The 17304-nt window shown below is 39.8% G+C and overlaps 1 protein-coding gene across 1 annotated transcript; it reads right to left on the bottom strand.

Moving 5' to 3' along the window:
• Positions 1-166: 166 nt before the first annotated feature.
• Positions 167-1547, bottom strand: LOC129637720 (olfactory receptor 7A10-like). Its single transcript, XM_055561951.1, has one exon. It carries the CDS (start codon positions 1260-1262, stop codon positions 324-326), a length of 939 nt encoding a protein of 312 aa, XP_055417926.1. The 5' UTR covers positions 1263-1547; the 3' UTR covers positions 167-323.
• Between the last annotated feature and the right edge of the window lie 15757 nt (positions 1548-17304).

Genomic DNA, 17304 nt, shown 5'->3' with positions numbered 1-17304 from the left:
TAATTGTTTTTGCTGCTTTCATTTCAAAGGCAGCATTTTTTTCAGGGCATCAGGATATTGTGATTTAGGTTGGAAAGGGAAAACCTGAAATATTGAAAAAGTTGAGAAACAATGAAGAAAGAAATATCAATACATCAAAGCAATGTTAAAAAAAAGCAATGTTAGAAAATAAAACATGTGGTATCATTGATTTAAGGGACATGGGGTAAATAAAAAGGAAAAAAAAGACATCTGAAGACAGCAAAAATATCAGGCTTTTTGGATGCCAATCTTCTTCTTGGCTACTTATGACAACTTCTCTAGCCCCAAGGTAAACACTCCTGTCACTCATTGAAAGCGAGAGTGGTGAAAAGACTTTTCAGAGCCCCCTTTATGTCCTTGTTCCTCAGAGAGTAAATAAATGGATTCAGCATTGGCGTGACCACAGTGTACATCACAGAGGCTATTGCGCTGGTTCTGGAATTTTGGGTAGTGGCAGAACTGAGGTACACCCCAAGACCTGTGCCATAAAACAAGCAAACAACTGAAAGATGAGACCCACAGGTGGAAAATGCCTTGCACTTCCCCCTTGCTGATGTAATCCTCAGTATGGAGGAGACAATCTGAGAATAAGAAACAACAATGCCAGAGAGGGGAATAATGCCCATGAGCACAGTGGCAAAATACATCTCTATGATACTGAGAAGATTATCAGAACAGGCAAGTTGGATAACCTGATTGATTTCACAGAAGAAATGGGGGATCTCCAAGTCAGTACAAAAGGACAGCCGCAACACCAGCAAACTGCGTAGCAAAGAGTCCAGGACACTCAATATCCAAGATGCCAGCAACAGCAAGCCACAGAGCTGGGGGGTCATCTTGGTTGTGTAGCGCAGTGGATGGCAGATTGCTACGAACCGGTCATAGGCCATCGCAGAGAGGAGGAAAATGTCCAGTTCTGCAAAAAGGATGAAAAAATACAGCTGGGTGAGGCAGCCTTCATAGGTGATGCCTTTATTCTGGATGTAGAGGTTCAGCAGCATCTTTGGGATGGTGGTAGAGGTGAAACAGATGTCTGAAAAAGACAAATTGGAGAGGAAGAAGTACATGGGTGTGTGGAGGTGGGAGTCATAGATGGTGGTCAGAATGATGAGCAGGTTTCCAGCAATAGTTATCAGGTACATGGAGAGGAAAAGCCAAAAGAGGAGAGGCTGCAACTCTGCCTCATCTGATAGTCCGAGGAGAAGAAATCCTGAAAACTGTGTGTGATTTTCCTGTTCCATATAGCTGGTGTGACTGTCTTGAAAGAGGCAATAAAAAAATACAAACAAATAAACATTATCAACCAATTGAACTACTATTGATTATATTTCTCATATCATATAAATACAGTTAATATTACAGTTTACACATAATATAAATACATCCCTATATTTTGTTAATGGATCAGGGTCAGTATAGCCCAAAAGTTCAGAGGATTAAAAATGTAGCCAATCTCTTTTTGCCACTGTCCCCACTTCAGTATGCAAACTAGCCGTTCGTCATATCTTATTCCTCAAAGCCAACGTTATTTCTACCATTTCTCTGAGATTGAATTATGTAGTAGCTCCTTGCCCTTCATTGTCACTCATGGACTCACAGCATTAGCATCATCTGGAAAGCTTGTTAGAAATGCAGAATTATATAAGAAAACTTAGGGATTTCCCTGATGGACCAGTGGCTAAAACCCTGTGCTCCCAGTGCAGGAAGCCCAGGTTTGATCCCTAGTCAAGCAACTTGATTCCACATGCCGCAACTAAGACCTGGCACAGCCAAATAAATTTCCTTTTTTAAAAAAAGAAAACTTTTATGAAGCTCATGGCTAATAAGAATACAGCCATGGTTCTAACCAGCTTGTTCGTCAATTCATTTGCTCCTCATAGTGCTACGAGGTAGGCAAATTGCCACTTACTGGCTGCTTAAAGCAACAGTGACTCAGCAATAAAGAATCTGCCTGCAAAGCCAGAGACCCGGGTTCAACCCCTGGGTTGGGCAGAGCCCCCGGAGGAGGGCATGGCAACCCTCTCCAGTATTCTTACCTGGAGAATCCGATGGACAGAGGAGCCTGGTGGGCTACAGTCCATGGGGTCTCAAAGAGTCAGACACATCTGAGGTGCCTAACACAAAGCAACACCAGCGTATTTTCTTACAGTTCCAGAGTCTACTTTTGAAATCAGTTTCACTGAGCTAAAGTCAAGGTGTTGGCATGGTTGGCTTCTTCTGGAGGCTCTGTAGTGGAATCTGTCTTTTCCAGTTTCTGGATGCTGTCTGTATTCTTTGGTCCCTTTGTTCACATTACTCCAACCTCTTGTTTCCATCATCTCATGGTCTTCTGTCTCTTTGATCTTCTGCCTCCTTTATAAGGAATGCTATGATTAAAATAAGCCCACCCAGAGAAGCCTAACCCTAACCCTCCCTGTTGGACCTCCCTTCCACTTCCCTTATCCCACCCCTCTTGGTCATCACAGAGAAGCCAGCCAAGCTTCCTGTGCTTTATACCAGGTTCCCACTAGCTATCTATTTTACATATGGCAGCGTATATATGTCAATCCTAATCTCCCAGTTCGTCCCACCCTCCCCTTCTGCCCCTGTGTCTACATGTCTGTTCTGGACATCTGTGTCTCTATTCCTGCCTTGGAAATAAATTCATCTGTGCCATTTTTCCAGATTCCACATATATGCGTTGATACACTATGTTTGTTTCTCTCTTTCTCACTTACTTCACTCTGTATGAGACTCTAGGTCCATCCACGTCTCTACAGGTGATCCTATTTCATTCCTTTTAGGGGCTGAGTAATATTCCATTGTATATATGCACCACATCTTCTTTGTCCATTCATCTGTTGATGGACATTTAGGTTCTTTCCATGTCCTGACTATTGTAAATAGTGTTGCAATGAAACAGCCAAGAAATGGAAACATCCCTGGTTCTGAATTCTGGTTTCCCCATCATGAACAAATATTCAGTAAGTACTGGCTTATTCTTATGCACTGTGTCTCTCAGATATTTCAATTATTTCCCCACTACTTCTATCCCATCTCTGTGGTCCCTCATCATCTCTTCCTCTGAAATGACAGGAGACTAGAATGTCTCCAGCACAATTATTGCATTGGCCCCAGAGAGATCTTTCTACAATGTAAACCTACTCATGTATCATAGTTTCCTTTCGTCAGATATTGGACCGGTTTTGTATTAAATTTAGAAATACACTAACTGTATAACAGGGCACTTACTGATTTTTGTCTTGCCAAGCCAATTTCATCTTTTACTGTTCTTCATCTACCCCACATTGTTCTCCAGGCATTTAGGATTATTTTTCATATCGTAAGTATGCAATGCACTTCTTAAAAATTGTGATAAAACTCATATAACATAAAATTCACAACTGTGATCATTTGAAAGTATACAATTTCATGGCACTTGGTATAGTCACAGTGTTGTATGAACATCGCCAATATTTAGTTCCAGAAATTTTTTGCTATCCTAAAAGAAAACCTCGTACCCATCAAGCAGTCATTCACCATTTACCTTTCCTCTAATCTCTGGCAACCACTAATCTACCTTCTGCCTCTACATATTTGTCTGTCCTGGATATTTCATGTAAATAAAACCACACAATACGTAACCTTTTATGTATCTGTGTCTGGCTTCTTTCACTTATTATGACTCCACATTTTTACACCCCAATTTCTTCTGCCAGGATAGCTCGTACCTTGAAAATTCCAATTCCTCCATCAAGACTCATTCCAACATTTTTCTCAGGGAGCATACTCTATTTTACCCTAGTCTTTATTGCCCTCCCGCTCCCTGACACAGCTGAACAGTTTTTATTGCAGTCTGTCGACACTGTTTTGCCTACTGTGAGATTTTTAAAAAAATATTTATTTATCTGGCTGTACCGGGTATTAGGGGTGACATGCAGGATCTTTTCTTTTCTTTTTTTTTTTAGTTGCAGCATGTAAACTCTTAGTGGTGACATGTGGGATCTAGTTTCCTGACCAGGGATTGAACCCAGGCCCCCTGCATTAGGAGCGTGGAGTCTTAACCACTGGACCACCAGGGAAGTCCCCGTATGCTCCTTTTAAAGGGATAGTAGCTGTCTGGCTCCAACTACTTTTTGCCCAGTGGGAATATGGTCCTCAAGGTGTCTAATCTTTCAAACCATCAAGAGAAACCATAAATCTAGACTGTATATGAACCTTACCCCAATTTGGTAGGGAAGTCCTTATCATGGGATATTACTTTTAGTTTTTTGGTCTTATTCCCCTCTTTGATGGAAGGAATAACATCTCATCCCTTCCTTTATTCCAGAACACAGTTAAATGTTGAATTTAGAGTAATCCTTGCTAATTATTTCCTGAATGAAAGAGTTTGACTAGAAATTGTTGATAGTGGAAGGTAAGAGAAACAGAAACAAAAGGAAAAGCTGAAGTGGATATGGAAGATAAACAGGAGAAAATGCGGGAGACGAGGGAAGGGGCAGCCCATGTGACTGAACTGAAAGCCAAAGCAGATAAACCATATTAAGAAACAATAGGCCACAGTTGATGCTAAAACTGTTGCCAAGTTCTTAAAACTGGAAAGTCTCGGTTTTGCTGAACTTTTATTTCTTTATCTCTGTTAGGAACCTTGAAAGTTGATTCCATTCATAGGGATCCTCCCTCCATAGCTCATTTATCTCATTTTTTCCTGCACTTACAAGGATTCTCTGGCTTCCCAAGTTGTATCACTAGAGTCAACTTACACTGACTCCTTTTCCGTTTCTCCTGTGAACAATTGTTAAAAGATGGGAGCTCTGCCCCCAGGAAGGGCAGGGAGACAAAATCACTCATGAGATCTCTGGAAGATAACAGCTGTACTTCCTCTATTACTGATTAAGCCAAATTGCCAAATATGTACAAAGAAAGAAAACCATTACAGCTTCAGAAGTTTCCAGGATCAAAGTCTCATTGTGCCTCATTAAATAAATTGTTACATTGTTACTCTGTTCTCTGAGGACTAGAATTCTCTAGAAGGTAAGGAGCTAAATAAAAGTTGATTTTGTTTTGGCAGTCATGCCTCTTGGGAGTAGCTATGGCTCTCAATGTATGTCTTCTAATCAAGGTTAGGATTATTCCCTTAGATGTGATCTGTAGGGAGCAGGGTGTAAGGATGGTCCCCTTTATATCTCAGTGTAGTTAATTCATTATAGACCTAAAGCAAAGGGCTGGAGAAAGTCTGCTGAGCTCCCGAGGCTTTGACCAAGAAATTTGAAAATGATCAAAAAGTGTAAAAATTACAAAGCTTCAGTGTTTCTCTGCACAAAACATTATTATTGTTATTTCTAAACATTAGTTATCTGGACCTTTGCTGCTCCTTCAACTAAAAGATTTTATAACCATTGTTATCAGTAATCATTGTTTATACTTCATTTATCTTATTATTTTACTTACATAAATTTAATAAAAATGGAATTTCTTATTACAGAGTCTAAATATAGACTCTTCAGTGTCTAACATACATTTTTCATGTAAATGTCTAATGTATTAATACATTTTCCAACATCAATCATTCTCAGCAAATCAAAATAGTCCACCAAATGGAAATGGGTCTTTAAATACTTGCCCATTTTTGGACATTTATTTGCTTTCTAAGTTTTCTTTATAACAATATTGGTTGATTTTATGTACGTCATTTTAGAACTATGTAAACTATATCTTTAGAGCTATATCTTGCTCAGTTTTTAAAGATATTTCCTTGATCATATTATAAATGATCATCTATTCCACGATATTCAGTTCCATTTAGTTCAGTTCAGTCACTCAGTCGTGTCTGACTCTTTGCAACCCATGGACTGCAGCACACCAGGCCTCCCTGTCCATCACCAACTCCCAGAGTTTACACAAACTCGTGTCCATTGAGTCAGTGATGCCATCCAACCATCTCATCCTCTGTAGTCCCCTTCTCCTCCCACCTTCAATCTTTCCCAGCATCAGGGTCTTTTCCAATGAGCCAGTTCTTCGCATCAGGTGGCCAAAATATTGGAGTTTCAGCTTCAGCATCAGTCCTTCCAATGAATATTCAGGACTGATTTCCTTTAGGATTGACTGGTTGGATCTCCTTGCAGTCCAAGTGACTCTCAAGAGTCTTCTCCAACACCACTGTTCAAAAGCTCAAAATTTTTATGCTGTCAAATTTTTATTTTTTGTGCCATATCTTTATTTATCTATCTGCATAAAATGCTTAAATAATGAGTAGAAAAAATGTTATTTCTGTCTACAATACTTTTATGTCAGGTGCCAGGTTACTCTTTCAAACAAACTTCAGAATCATCTAGCCTTGTTGCAAGAAAAATACTACGAATTTATTCAATACTCCATTAAACTTCAAATTTAATTTGCAAACAATTGACATATTTATTGTATTCAGAATTCCATTCCAATAACAAGAATTTGCCTTTAGGTATTTCAGCCTCTTTTGGGATAAGCTTTCCTGTAGTTTGTAGATTATGCTAATTTACTGATAATAGTATTTTAATATATTTTAGGTTTACTTCCATTAAGGTATTTTCCCTATTATCTGATATATTAGGAAAATTTCTGATATTTCTATATTTTTGAAGTATTGTGTTAGTTTTCAGGATTTTTTTTCTTAATTTTAAGATTATTTCCAAAATTCAACTTTATCCTAATAATGTATGTTAGTAGTTCAGTCTTGTCTGCCTCTTTGCAGCCCCATGGACTGTAGCTAGCCAGGCTCCTCTGCTCATGGAATTCTCCAAGCAAGAATACTGGAGTAGATTGCCATTTTCTTCTCCAGGGGATCTTCCCAACCCAGGGATCAAACCTGGGCCTCCCACATTGCATGCAGATTCTTTACTGTCCGAACCACCAGAGTTTTATAAAACCTATTTCACTTTTAGGTCTTATTGCATTGATTTGACATTTCAGTGCACTGTGAAAATTTATGGCAGGAGTTGGGAATTCTTGATGGCAAATTGAAGATGGTGATGTTTAAAGACCCTGACTTCATCTCCTTCCATGGGTATGCCAAAACTGCAACTATTTACAAAGCAACTATCTATGAGAACAATCTCCATGATAACAAGAACAACAATATCCCTTTAGACTAGTAGAAAAGATCTTCTACAGCTACAGATACAAAGAAGGAACCACAGTGAGTCAGGTAGGCAGAGCAGAGACCAGCTGCTGTAGGGCCCTCCTGAGCCCTGGTCCCACCAAGACCTGGCCCCACTCACCAAAAACCCAGGACCAGCCACACCCACCAGCAGGCTGACAGTAGCTCTGGGACCAGAGTGGCCCTACAGCCATCATGTCAAGACTTCACTTACCCATTAGCAGGCCAGGAATGAGACTCCCCTGAGGCATAGCCCCACCAACCAGTGACTGGCAGCCTTGGCACAAGACAGCCTGACAACCAACTGGACCTGCCATGCCCACAACAGACAGCTCACCACAACAGAAGGACTCATGCAGCCCACACAGAGGGCATCTCTAAACCATATAGCTCTAGTGATCTGAGGGGAGTGCACTACTGCACCCTGTAGGATATTTCCTACATAAGGCCACTTCTCCAAGATCAGGAAATGTAACTAACCTACCAAATACATAGGAATAAAAACAACAAATTATGCAAAAGGAGCTAATGGAGACGTATGCTCCAAATGAAGAAACAAGATTAAACCCCAGAAGAACGAAACTAATTGAAGTGGAAACAAGTGATCTACCCAATAAAGAATTTAAGGTAATGATTATAAAGATACTCAAAGAACTTGATGAAGGGATGAATAGAGTGAGAAGTTAGAAGTTTTTAATGAAGAGTTAGAAAATATAAAGAAACAAGGAGAACTGAAGAATACAATAACTGAAATAAAAATACACTAGAAGGAATCAACAGTAGATTAGATGATATGAAGAACAGACATGCAAACTGGAAGACAGAATAGTGGAAATCACTATAGCTAAACAGAAAAAGAAATTTAATGAGAAGAGTTTAAGAGACCTCTGAAACAACAGGAAGTGTACTGACACATTCTTATCATAGGGATTCCAGAAGAAGAGGAGAGAAAGGGCAGAGGACATATTTGAAGACATAATACACTAACCTGGGAGAAAACTCTTGAGAGTCCCATGGAGTGCAAGGAGATCCAACCAGTCCATTCTAAAGGAGATCAGTCCTGGGTGTTCTTTGGAAGGAATGATGCTAAAGCTGAAACTCCAGTACTTTGGCCACCTTATGCAAAGAGGTGACTCATTGAAAAAGACTCTGATGCTGGGAGGGATTGGGGGCAGGGGGAGAAGGGGATGAGAGAGGATGAGATGGCTGGATGGCATCACCGACTCGATGGACGTGAGTTTGAGTGAACTCTGGGAGTTGGTGATGGACAGGGAGGCCTGGCATGCTGCAATTCATGGGGTCGCAGGCAGTTGGACACAACTAAGCAACTGAACTGAACTGAACTGAACACTAACCTGGGAAAGGAAACAGATGTCTAGGTCCAGGAAGTACAAAGAGTCCCAGACAGAATAACCACAAAGAGGGCCACACCAAGATATCTTGTAATTAAAATAGCAAAAATTAAATATAAAGACAAAAAACTAAAAGCAGCAAAGGAAAAGCAACAAGTTGCATACAAGGAAACTCCTATAAGGCTGTCAGCTGACTTTTTGGCAGAAAGTCTGCAAGCCAGAAAGGAGTGATGTGATATATTAAAAGTGGTAAAAAAGAGGAAAACCTACAACTAAGAATACTCTACTCAGCAAGGCTTTCATTCAGATTTGAAAATGAGATAAAAATTTTACAGACAAGAAAAGCCTAAAAGAGTTCCAACACTATGAAATCAGCTTTACAAACAACCCTAAGCAGAAAAGAAAAGTCACAGCTAGACATAGGAAAAGTATGAAAGGAAAAAATCTCATTGGTAAAGGCAAATATACAGTAAAGATAGTAGATCAACCACTTATAAATCAAGTAGGAAGGTTAAAAGGCAAACCTAGTAAAGTCATCTATATCCACAGTAGGTAGATACTAAGGGATATGCAAAACAAAAGGATGTAAAATGTGATGTCACAAACAGTAAACACAGGCAGAGGGACTAAAAATGTAATGTTCTAAAATGCATTTGAAGTTAAGCAATTAGCAATTTAACATAATGATTTTTACAAGTTGCTTATATATAGATGTAGATTGCTACATATAAACTTTATAATAAACACAAACTATAATAGATGTATTAGATACACACACAAAAAGAGAAAAGAAACCAAACATAGTAACAAAGATAGTTGTCAAATCACAGGGAAGAGAACAAAGAAAAAGAAGGGAATGAAAAAGAACCACAAAAACAACTAGAAAAAAAATGTTTTTAAAATGGCAACAAGTACATACCTATAAATAATTACTTTAAAATTAAATGGACTAATTGCATCAATCAAAAGACATACAGTGACCAAATGGATACAGAAACAATACTCAAATATATGCTGTCAACAAAAGACTCACTTCAGATCCAAAGACACACACAGACTGAAAGTGGACTCTGTTCTCCATTGATTTCTATGTCTATCTTCACGCTAAACTACAATGTCTTGATTTCTGCACCTTTAGAGTAAGTTTTGGAGTCAAGTAGTATGAGACCTTTTCTTGTTTTGTTTCAAAATTCTTTTGGCTATTGTAGGTTCTTTGCATTGCTATATAAATATTACATAATGGTCAATTTCTATCAAGCAGTCCTAGCAAATTTTAATTTGGATTTTACAGCAGCCACAGAGCAGTTTAGGCAGACTTGCTCTGTATCATGCCATCTCCCATGAACTCTAAAGTATTACTTACTTCTAACATCAATTCTCCAGTGGACCACATTCTACAAAGCTAGTGGAGGTGATGGAATTCCAGTTGAGCTATTTCATATCCTGAAAGATGATGCTGTGAAAGTGCTGCACTCAATATGCCAGGAAATTTGGAAAACTCAGCAGTGGCCACAGGACTGGAAAAGGTCAGTTTTCATTCCAATCCCAAAGAAAGGCAATGCCAAAGAATGCTCAAACTACTGCACAATTGCACTCATCTTTCACACTAGTAAAGTAATGCTCAAAATTCTCCAAGCCAGGCTTCAGCAATATGTGAACCGTGAACTTCCTGATGTTCAAGCTGGTTTTAGAAAAGTCAGAGGAACCAGAGATCAAATTGCCAACATCCACTGGATTATGGAAAAAGCAAGAGAGTTCCAGAAAAACATCTACTTCTGCTTTATTGACTATGAGAAAGCCTTTGACTGTGTGGATCACAATCAACTGTGGAAAATTCTGAAAGAGATAGGAATACCAGACCACCTGACCTGCCTCTTGAGAAACCTATATGCAGGTCAGGAAGTAACAGTTAGAACTGGACATGGAACAACAGACTGTTTCCAAATCAGGAAAGGAGTACATCAAGGCTGTATATTGTCACCCTGCTTATTTAACGTCTATGCAGAGTACATCATGAGAAACGCTGGGCTGGATGAAGCACAAGCTGGAATCAAGATTGATAGGAGAAATATCAATAACCTCAGATATGCAGATGACACCACCCTTATGGCACAAAGTGAAGAGGAACTAAAAAGCCTCTTGATGAAAGTGAAAGAGGAGAGTGAAAAAGTTGCCTTAAAGCTCAACATTCAGAAAACGAAGATCATGGCATCCGGTCCCATCACTTCATGGGAAATAGATGGGGAAACAGTGGAAACAGTGTCAGACTTTATTTTTCTGGGCTCCAAAATCACTGCAGATGGTGACTGCAGCCATGAAATTAAAAGATGCTGACTCCTTGGAAGGAAAGTTATGTCCAACCTAGATAGCATATTGAAAAGCAGAGACATTACTTTGCCAACAAAGGTCCATCTAGTCAAGGCTATGGTTTTTCCAGTGGCCATGTATGGATGCGAGAGTTGGACTGTGAAGAAAGCTGAGCGTTGAAGAATTGATGCTTTTGAACTGTGGTGTTGGAGAAGACTCTTGAGAATCCCTTGGACTGCAAGGAGATCCAACCAGTCCATTCTAAAGGAGATCAGCCCTGGGACTTCTTTGGAAGGAATGATGCTAAAGCTGAAACTCCAGTACTTTAGCCACCTCATGCAAAGAGTTGACTCATTGGAAAAGACTCTGATGCTGGGAGGGATTGGGGGCAGGAGGAAAAGGGGACGACAGAGGATGAGATGGCTGGATGGCATCACCAACTCGATGGACGTGAGTCTGAGTGAACTCCGGGAGTTGGTGATGGACAGGGAAGCCTGGTGTGCTGCGATTCATGGGGTCGCAACGAGTTGGACACGACTGAGCGACTGAACTGAACTGAACTGAACATCAATTCATAATGTAGGTGGAATTTTCTGAGTTTATCAATAAAGAACCAAAGACCAAAATGTTTTACTTCCTGTCATTAAGGAAATATTCAACAGGGAGGTGTAAACTTGAGTATGCAGAGACTGAGTTACCAAGTCCCATATTTGACCACCTAATGTCAGACCTGAGGTGTGGAACGGTCCTTGGTAGAGAAGGTCTCAAAATACCTCCATCTGACTCTAACAGTAGACCACAATCATGATATTGAAAGTGGTAAACAGAACAGGACCAGCAACGCCAATATCAACTCAGAACTAGTTCCAAATATAGAATCTCTGGGCTTGCTTAAGCAGAATCTGCATTTGAACAAGATTCCCAAGTGATTCATATACACATTACTGCTAGAGACCTTTTGGTCTAAAATACTATTTCTCAAAATGTTGACTTTTGTGTTGGATAATTCTTATTTTAAATTAGTTAATTGTTTTATTTTTGGGCTGTGCTGGGTCTTTGTTGATGTGCACCGGCTTATTGAAATAGCTTCTCTTGTTGTGGAGCACTGCCTCTAGAGTGCAGGCTCGGTAGTTGTAGTGCATGGGCTTAGCTGCTCTGCAGCACGTGGGATCTTACTTCCCCAGCCACGGATTGAACCCATGTCTCCTATTTTAGCAGGCAGATTCTTAACTGCTGGACCACCATGGAAGTCCCTGGAAAATTCTTTGTGATGGGAACACCTTGTGCAGTACAGGATGTTGAGCAGCATTCCTTGCCTTAATCCAACAAATGGCAGTAGTACTTTCCCACTTGTGACAACTAAGATTTCTCCCCCAAATGCCAAATGTGCCTGCAGGCAAAAATACCCGTGTTGAGAACCACTGGCTTTGAGCATGAGAACTAGAAATAACATAATGGGGCTCCAGTCCAACCTCATCCTTTAGTAACTTAAGGCAGATTACTTCACCCATCTAAGCCCAATTTCTGAAAATATAGAATGATATTCTAACAGTATGGACCTCAGAGAAGTGGGCTTTAGTAAAAATTAAATGAGACAATTTGTATGAGAATCTTAAGTTCAGTTCCTGGTGCATAAAAAGATCCAAATATGTATATATATATATTTAAACTAATTTTTTCTGAATGGGTGAATTTAACTCAGATGACCATTATATCTACTAATGTGGGCAAGAATCCCTTAGAAGAAATAGACTAGCCACATAGTCAACAAGAGTCCAAAATGCAGTACTTGGATGCAATCTCAAAAATGACAGAATGATCTCTGTTTGTTTCCAAGGCAAACCATTTAATATAACAGTAATCCAAATCTATGCCCTGATAAGTAATGCTGAAGAAGCTGAAGTTGAAAGGTTCTATGAAGACCTACAAGACCTTCTGGAACTAATACCCCCAAAAGATGTTCTTTTCATTATAGGGGACTGGAATGCAAAAGTAGGAAGTCAAGAAACACCTGGAGTAACAGACAAATTTGGCCTTGGAGTACAAAATGAAGCAGGTCAAAGGCTAATAGAGTTTTGCCAAGAGAACGCCCTAATCATAGCAAACACCCTCTTCCAAAAACACAAGGGAAGACCCTACACATGGACATCAGAAGATGGTCAATACCGAAATCAGATTGATTATATTCTTTGCAGCCAAGATGGAGAAGCTCTATACAGTCAGCAAAAACAAGACCAGGAGCTGAGTGTGGCTCAGATCATGAACTCCTTATTGTCAAATTCAGACTTAAATTGAAGAAAGTAGGGAAAACCACTAGACCATTCAGGTATGACCTAAATCAAATCGCTTATGATTATACAGTGGAAGTGACAAATAGATTCAAGGGATTTGATCTGATAGACAGAGTGCCTGAAAAACTATGGACAGAGATTCATGACATTGTATGGAGGCAGTGATCAAGACCATCCCAAAGAAAAAGAAATGCAAAAAGGAAAAATGGTTGTCTGAGGAGGCCTTACAAATTGCTGAGAAAAGAAGAGAAACTAAAGGCAAAGGAGAAAAGGAAAGATATACCCATTTGAATGCAGAGTTTCAAAGAATAGCAAGAAGAGATAAGAAAGCCTTCCTCAGTGATCAATGCAAAGAAACAGAGGAAAATAATAGAATGGACTAGAGATCTCTTCAAGACTACAGATCTCTTCAAGAAAATTAGAGACACCAAGGGAAAATTTCATGCAAAGATGGGCACAATACAAGACAGAAATGGTATGGACCTAACAGAGGCAGATGATATTAAGAAGAGGTGGCAAGAATACACAGAAGAACTGTACAAAAAAGATCTTCATGAACCAGATAAATACGATGGTGTGATCACTCACCTAGAGCCAGATATCCTGGGATGTGAAATCAAGTGGGCCTTAGGAAGCCTCACTATGAACAAAGCTAGTGGAGGTGATGGAATTCCAGTTGAGCTATTTCAAATCCTAAAAGATGGTGCTGTGAAAATGCTGCACTCAAAATGCCAGCAAATTTGGAAAACTCAGCAGTGGCCACAGGACTGGAAGAAGTCAGTTTTCATTCCAATCCCAAAGAAAGTCAATGCCAGAAAAATGTTAAAACTACCACACAATTGCACTCATCTCACATGTTAGCAAAGCAATGCTCAAAATTCTCCAAGCCAGGCTTCAACAGTACATGAGCTGTGAAATTCCAGATGTTCAAGCTGGATTTGGGAAAGGCAGAGGAACCAGAGATCAAATTGCCAACATCCATTGGATCATAGAAAAAGCAAGAGGATTACAGAAAAACATCTACTTCTGCTTTATTGACTATCCAAAGCCTTTGACTGTGTGGATCATGACAAACTGTGGAAAATTCTTTAAGAGATGGGAATACCAGACCACCTGACCTGCCTCCTGAGAAATCTGTTTGCAGGTCAGGAAGCAACAGTTAGAACTGGACATGGAACAACAGACTGGTTCCAAATTGGGAAGAGTACATCAAGGCTGTATATAGTCACCCTGCTTATTTAACTTATATGCATGAGAAACGCTGGGCTGGATGAAGCACAAGCTGGAATCAAGATTGATAGGAGAAATATCAATAACCTCAGATATGCAGATGACACCAGCCTTATGGCAGAAAGCGAAGAAGAACTAAAGAGCCTCTTGATGAAAATGAAAGAGGAGAGTGAAAAAGTTGCCTTAAAACTCAACATTCGGAAAACTAAGATCCAACCAGTCCATCCTAAAGGAAATCAGTCCTGAGTTGGAAGGACTGATGCTGAAGCTGAAACTCCAATACTCTGGCCACCTGATGCAAAGAACTGACTCATTGGAAAAGACCCTGATGCTGGGAAAGATTGAAGGTGGGAGCGGAAGGGGACGACAGAGGATGAGATGGTTGGATGGCATCACTGACTCAATGGACATGAGTTTGAGTAAACTCTGGGAGTTGGTGATGGATAGGAAAGCCTGGCATGCTGTAGTCCATGGGGTTGCAAAGAGTAGGACATGGCTGAGCAACTGAACTGAACTGAACTGAATGTTTTCTAAATGAAGGGCCAAATGCCAGTTCTTAATCTGTGTTAAAAGCATAAAACTCCTAATTGACTTATCAAAGGCATCACGAAACTAATGGCTAGTACTTATGGTTTTATCTCAAAGGAAAACGCCTCTCACCCTTGTGGAGGGGTGAATAGCAATTTTCTAACGATTTCAGGAGATGTGCCTTGACACAGTCAATACTTTGGAGGTCCGTGAGACCTATGTAACACAGAATCCTCAGTCTTAGATTTGGAGAAAACATGAACTCAAGATTGAGAGACAGTACAAGGAGGTGAGACCTTTAGAAGGCAGGAGAATTCATGGAAAAAGAGTAACAAAAACTGGAGTCACCTGAGGGCCAATCAGATCTATTAGGAATAGACAATCAGCAGGGGATTTTCCCCTTGTGTCCAGACCAGTGTCCCACAGGAAATTGGTATGCTCAGAAGTACAGGTAATAATAAAAAACAGTGCCTAATGAGCAGACCCCAGAAACTGTAAATATCTTCTGTGCTACTGTTCTTGAGCACGGGCACCCTTAAGCTGGAGAGGGCATGGTTGTTGATTCTAGGTTCCTAAGTCTGGCTCAGAAACTGATGTTTCGCTCCTTTCTGCTGTCCTCTGTGGTAACAGAGCCTCAGTCTCCATCACTAACCATCCAGAGAAGAATTCAGACTTCCACACAGAGCCCTTCCTCTCAGAGACCCCATTCAGGTGAGTCTGAGAGCTCAGCAGGTATTTCAGGAAAGATTCAAAGAGGGCAGAAGTGGAGAATTTCCACCCGAGGTCACCTGAGAGAAAAACCAAACTAGCCCAGAGCCTAGAGATTATTTGCTAGTTAGACTGATTAATGGATCATTAATTTATTTAGTATGTTAGAAGGAGAAGTGTCCTTTGGACTCAGAAATACAAGAATCATTGCAACATTTAAATGATGGGAATGCAAGTCCTTTCAGAGGAGAAGAAGGGAACAAAGGTGTAAAGAGGTTCCAATAAAATTATATGTGAAGCATTTTGCATTGAAGAGGAATAGTAAAATAGAGTATTAGGTGTGGAGGCCTGTGCAGTGAACTGAAAACATTTAAAAATATTTACTATGGGGTGTATTTGAGCATGTTCTGTATATATTAGAAATCCCAGACCACAATATAATTTTGCAACAGTTCTTAAGATAAACATTTTGCATTGGTAGCATACTGAATATTCACATGAAAAAACGTTGTATTTAATGTGAAAAAGGAGTATGCTAAAGAGCCTTATTTTACAATCATTTTATTACCTATTTGTGAAAGTGATGGACACATTTGAGATGTAAAATACAAAATTTGACCTCATTTCATCATCATGTTCATCCACAGGAAGGAATTACATTAAACTTTTTACATATGTTGACTAAATCAGTTGACTACCTCAGGACATAGATACCACTATACCCATTATTTGAGTAAAGATTCCTGTGTCAAGAAGATCCCCTGGAGAAGGGAAAGGCTACCCACTCCAGTATTCTTGGGCTTCCCTTGTGGCTCAGCTGGTAAAGAATCCGCCTGCAATGCGGGCGACCTGGTTTCCATCCCTGGGTTGGGAAGATCCCCTGGAGAAGGGACAGGCTTCCCACTCCCGTATTCTGTCCTGGAGAATTCCATGGACTATATAGTCCATTGGGTCACAAAGAGTCAGACATTAAAAAAAAAAAAAAAAGAGTCGGACATGACTGAGTGACTTTCACTTCACTTTCGCTCACATTTTAAATGATTTGTTTGCCTCTCCATAGACCAACAGCTAATACATGGTAGATTCAATATTCTAAAGATGGTTTCCTTAATCTGAAAGTTTTGCATTTAATACCATTTAGAAAGTCTTTTTGCCATTTCATCTTTTACAGTCTCTAATATTGTATGTTGTAATTTTCTGTTGTAAATTGAGGGTTGATTCCCTTTGCTCATTTTTATAGTGGCATGTTTAATCGATAAGGTGTCTTAACATTGTGAGGTATCATTCCTTTCCCTTGAGGATAATTTTTTTTTTCTTTTGCTGCTTTAGTAGTTATTCTGCGTGTGAAGGGGCTATAATGGGATTGGAATGCTGCCAGAACCAAAAGAGCTTTCTCCCTGTCACAATCTCTCAGAAATCTCCTGAGCATTTTGCATCTCTTTCCTTTCATATGTCTTTGTCTTTTCCCTCTGTCTGTTTTTGAAATGCTTCTTTTGTTTCCTTAAATATGAGACCCAAACTGGTCATATAAATATGGAACCCCATGGCCATGGTAGCTTTCCAACTGGAATTGGGTTACTGTTCCTACATTCTTTAGGGTAAAAATAATCAGATGTCCACAGTTTCCCTTGTATCATTTGTTTCTTAATCATTGCGGCAGTGGTGAGAAGATCCTGGTAATAACATGACCCCAGGAAATCATAACGTGGTAACGTGCTCGGTGTGTATATGTGTTGTATGTTGGTTGTGTGTG

This window comes from Bubalus kerabau, chromosome 23, assembly GCF_029407905.1.
Source record: "Bubalus kerabau isolate K-KA32 ecotype Philippines breed swamp buffalo chromosome 23, PCC_UOA_SB_1v2, whole genome shotgun sequence".
Classification (NCBI taxonomy): Eukaryota; Metazoa; Chordata; class Mammalia; order Artiodactyla; family Bovidae; genus Bubalus; species Bubalus kerabau.
The sequence above is the reverse complement of the archived record's forward strand: the minus strand, read 5'-3'. Positions and strand labels throughout refer to the sequence as shown.

Bases quoted from the DNA above. Each gene is read 5' to 3' on its own strand.
- LOC129637720 (XM_055561951.1), bottom strand. From the start codon at position 1,262: ATGGAACAGGAAAATCACACACAGTTTTCAGGATTTCTTCTCCTCGGA.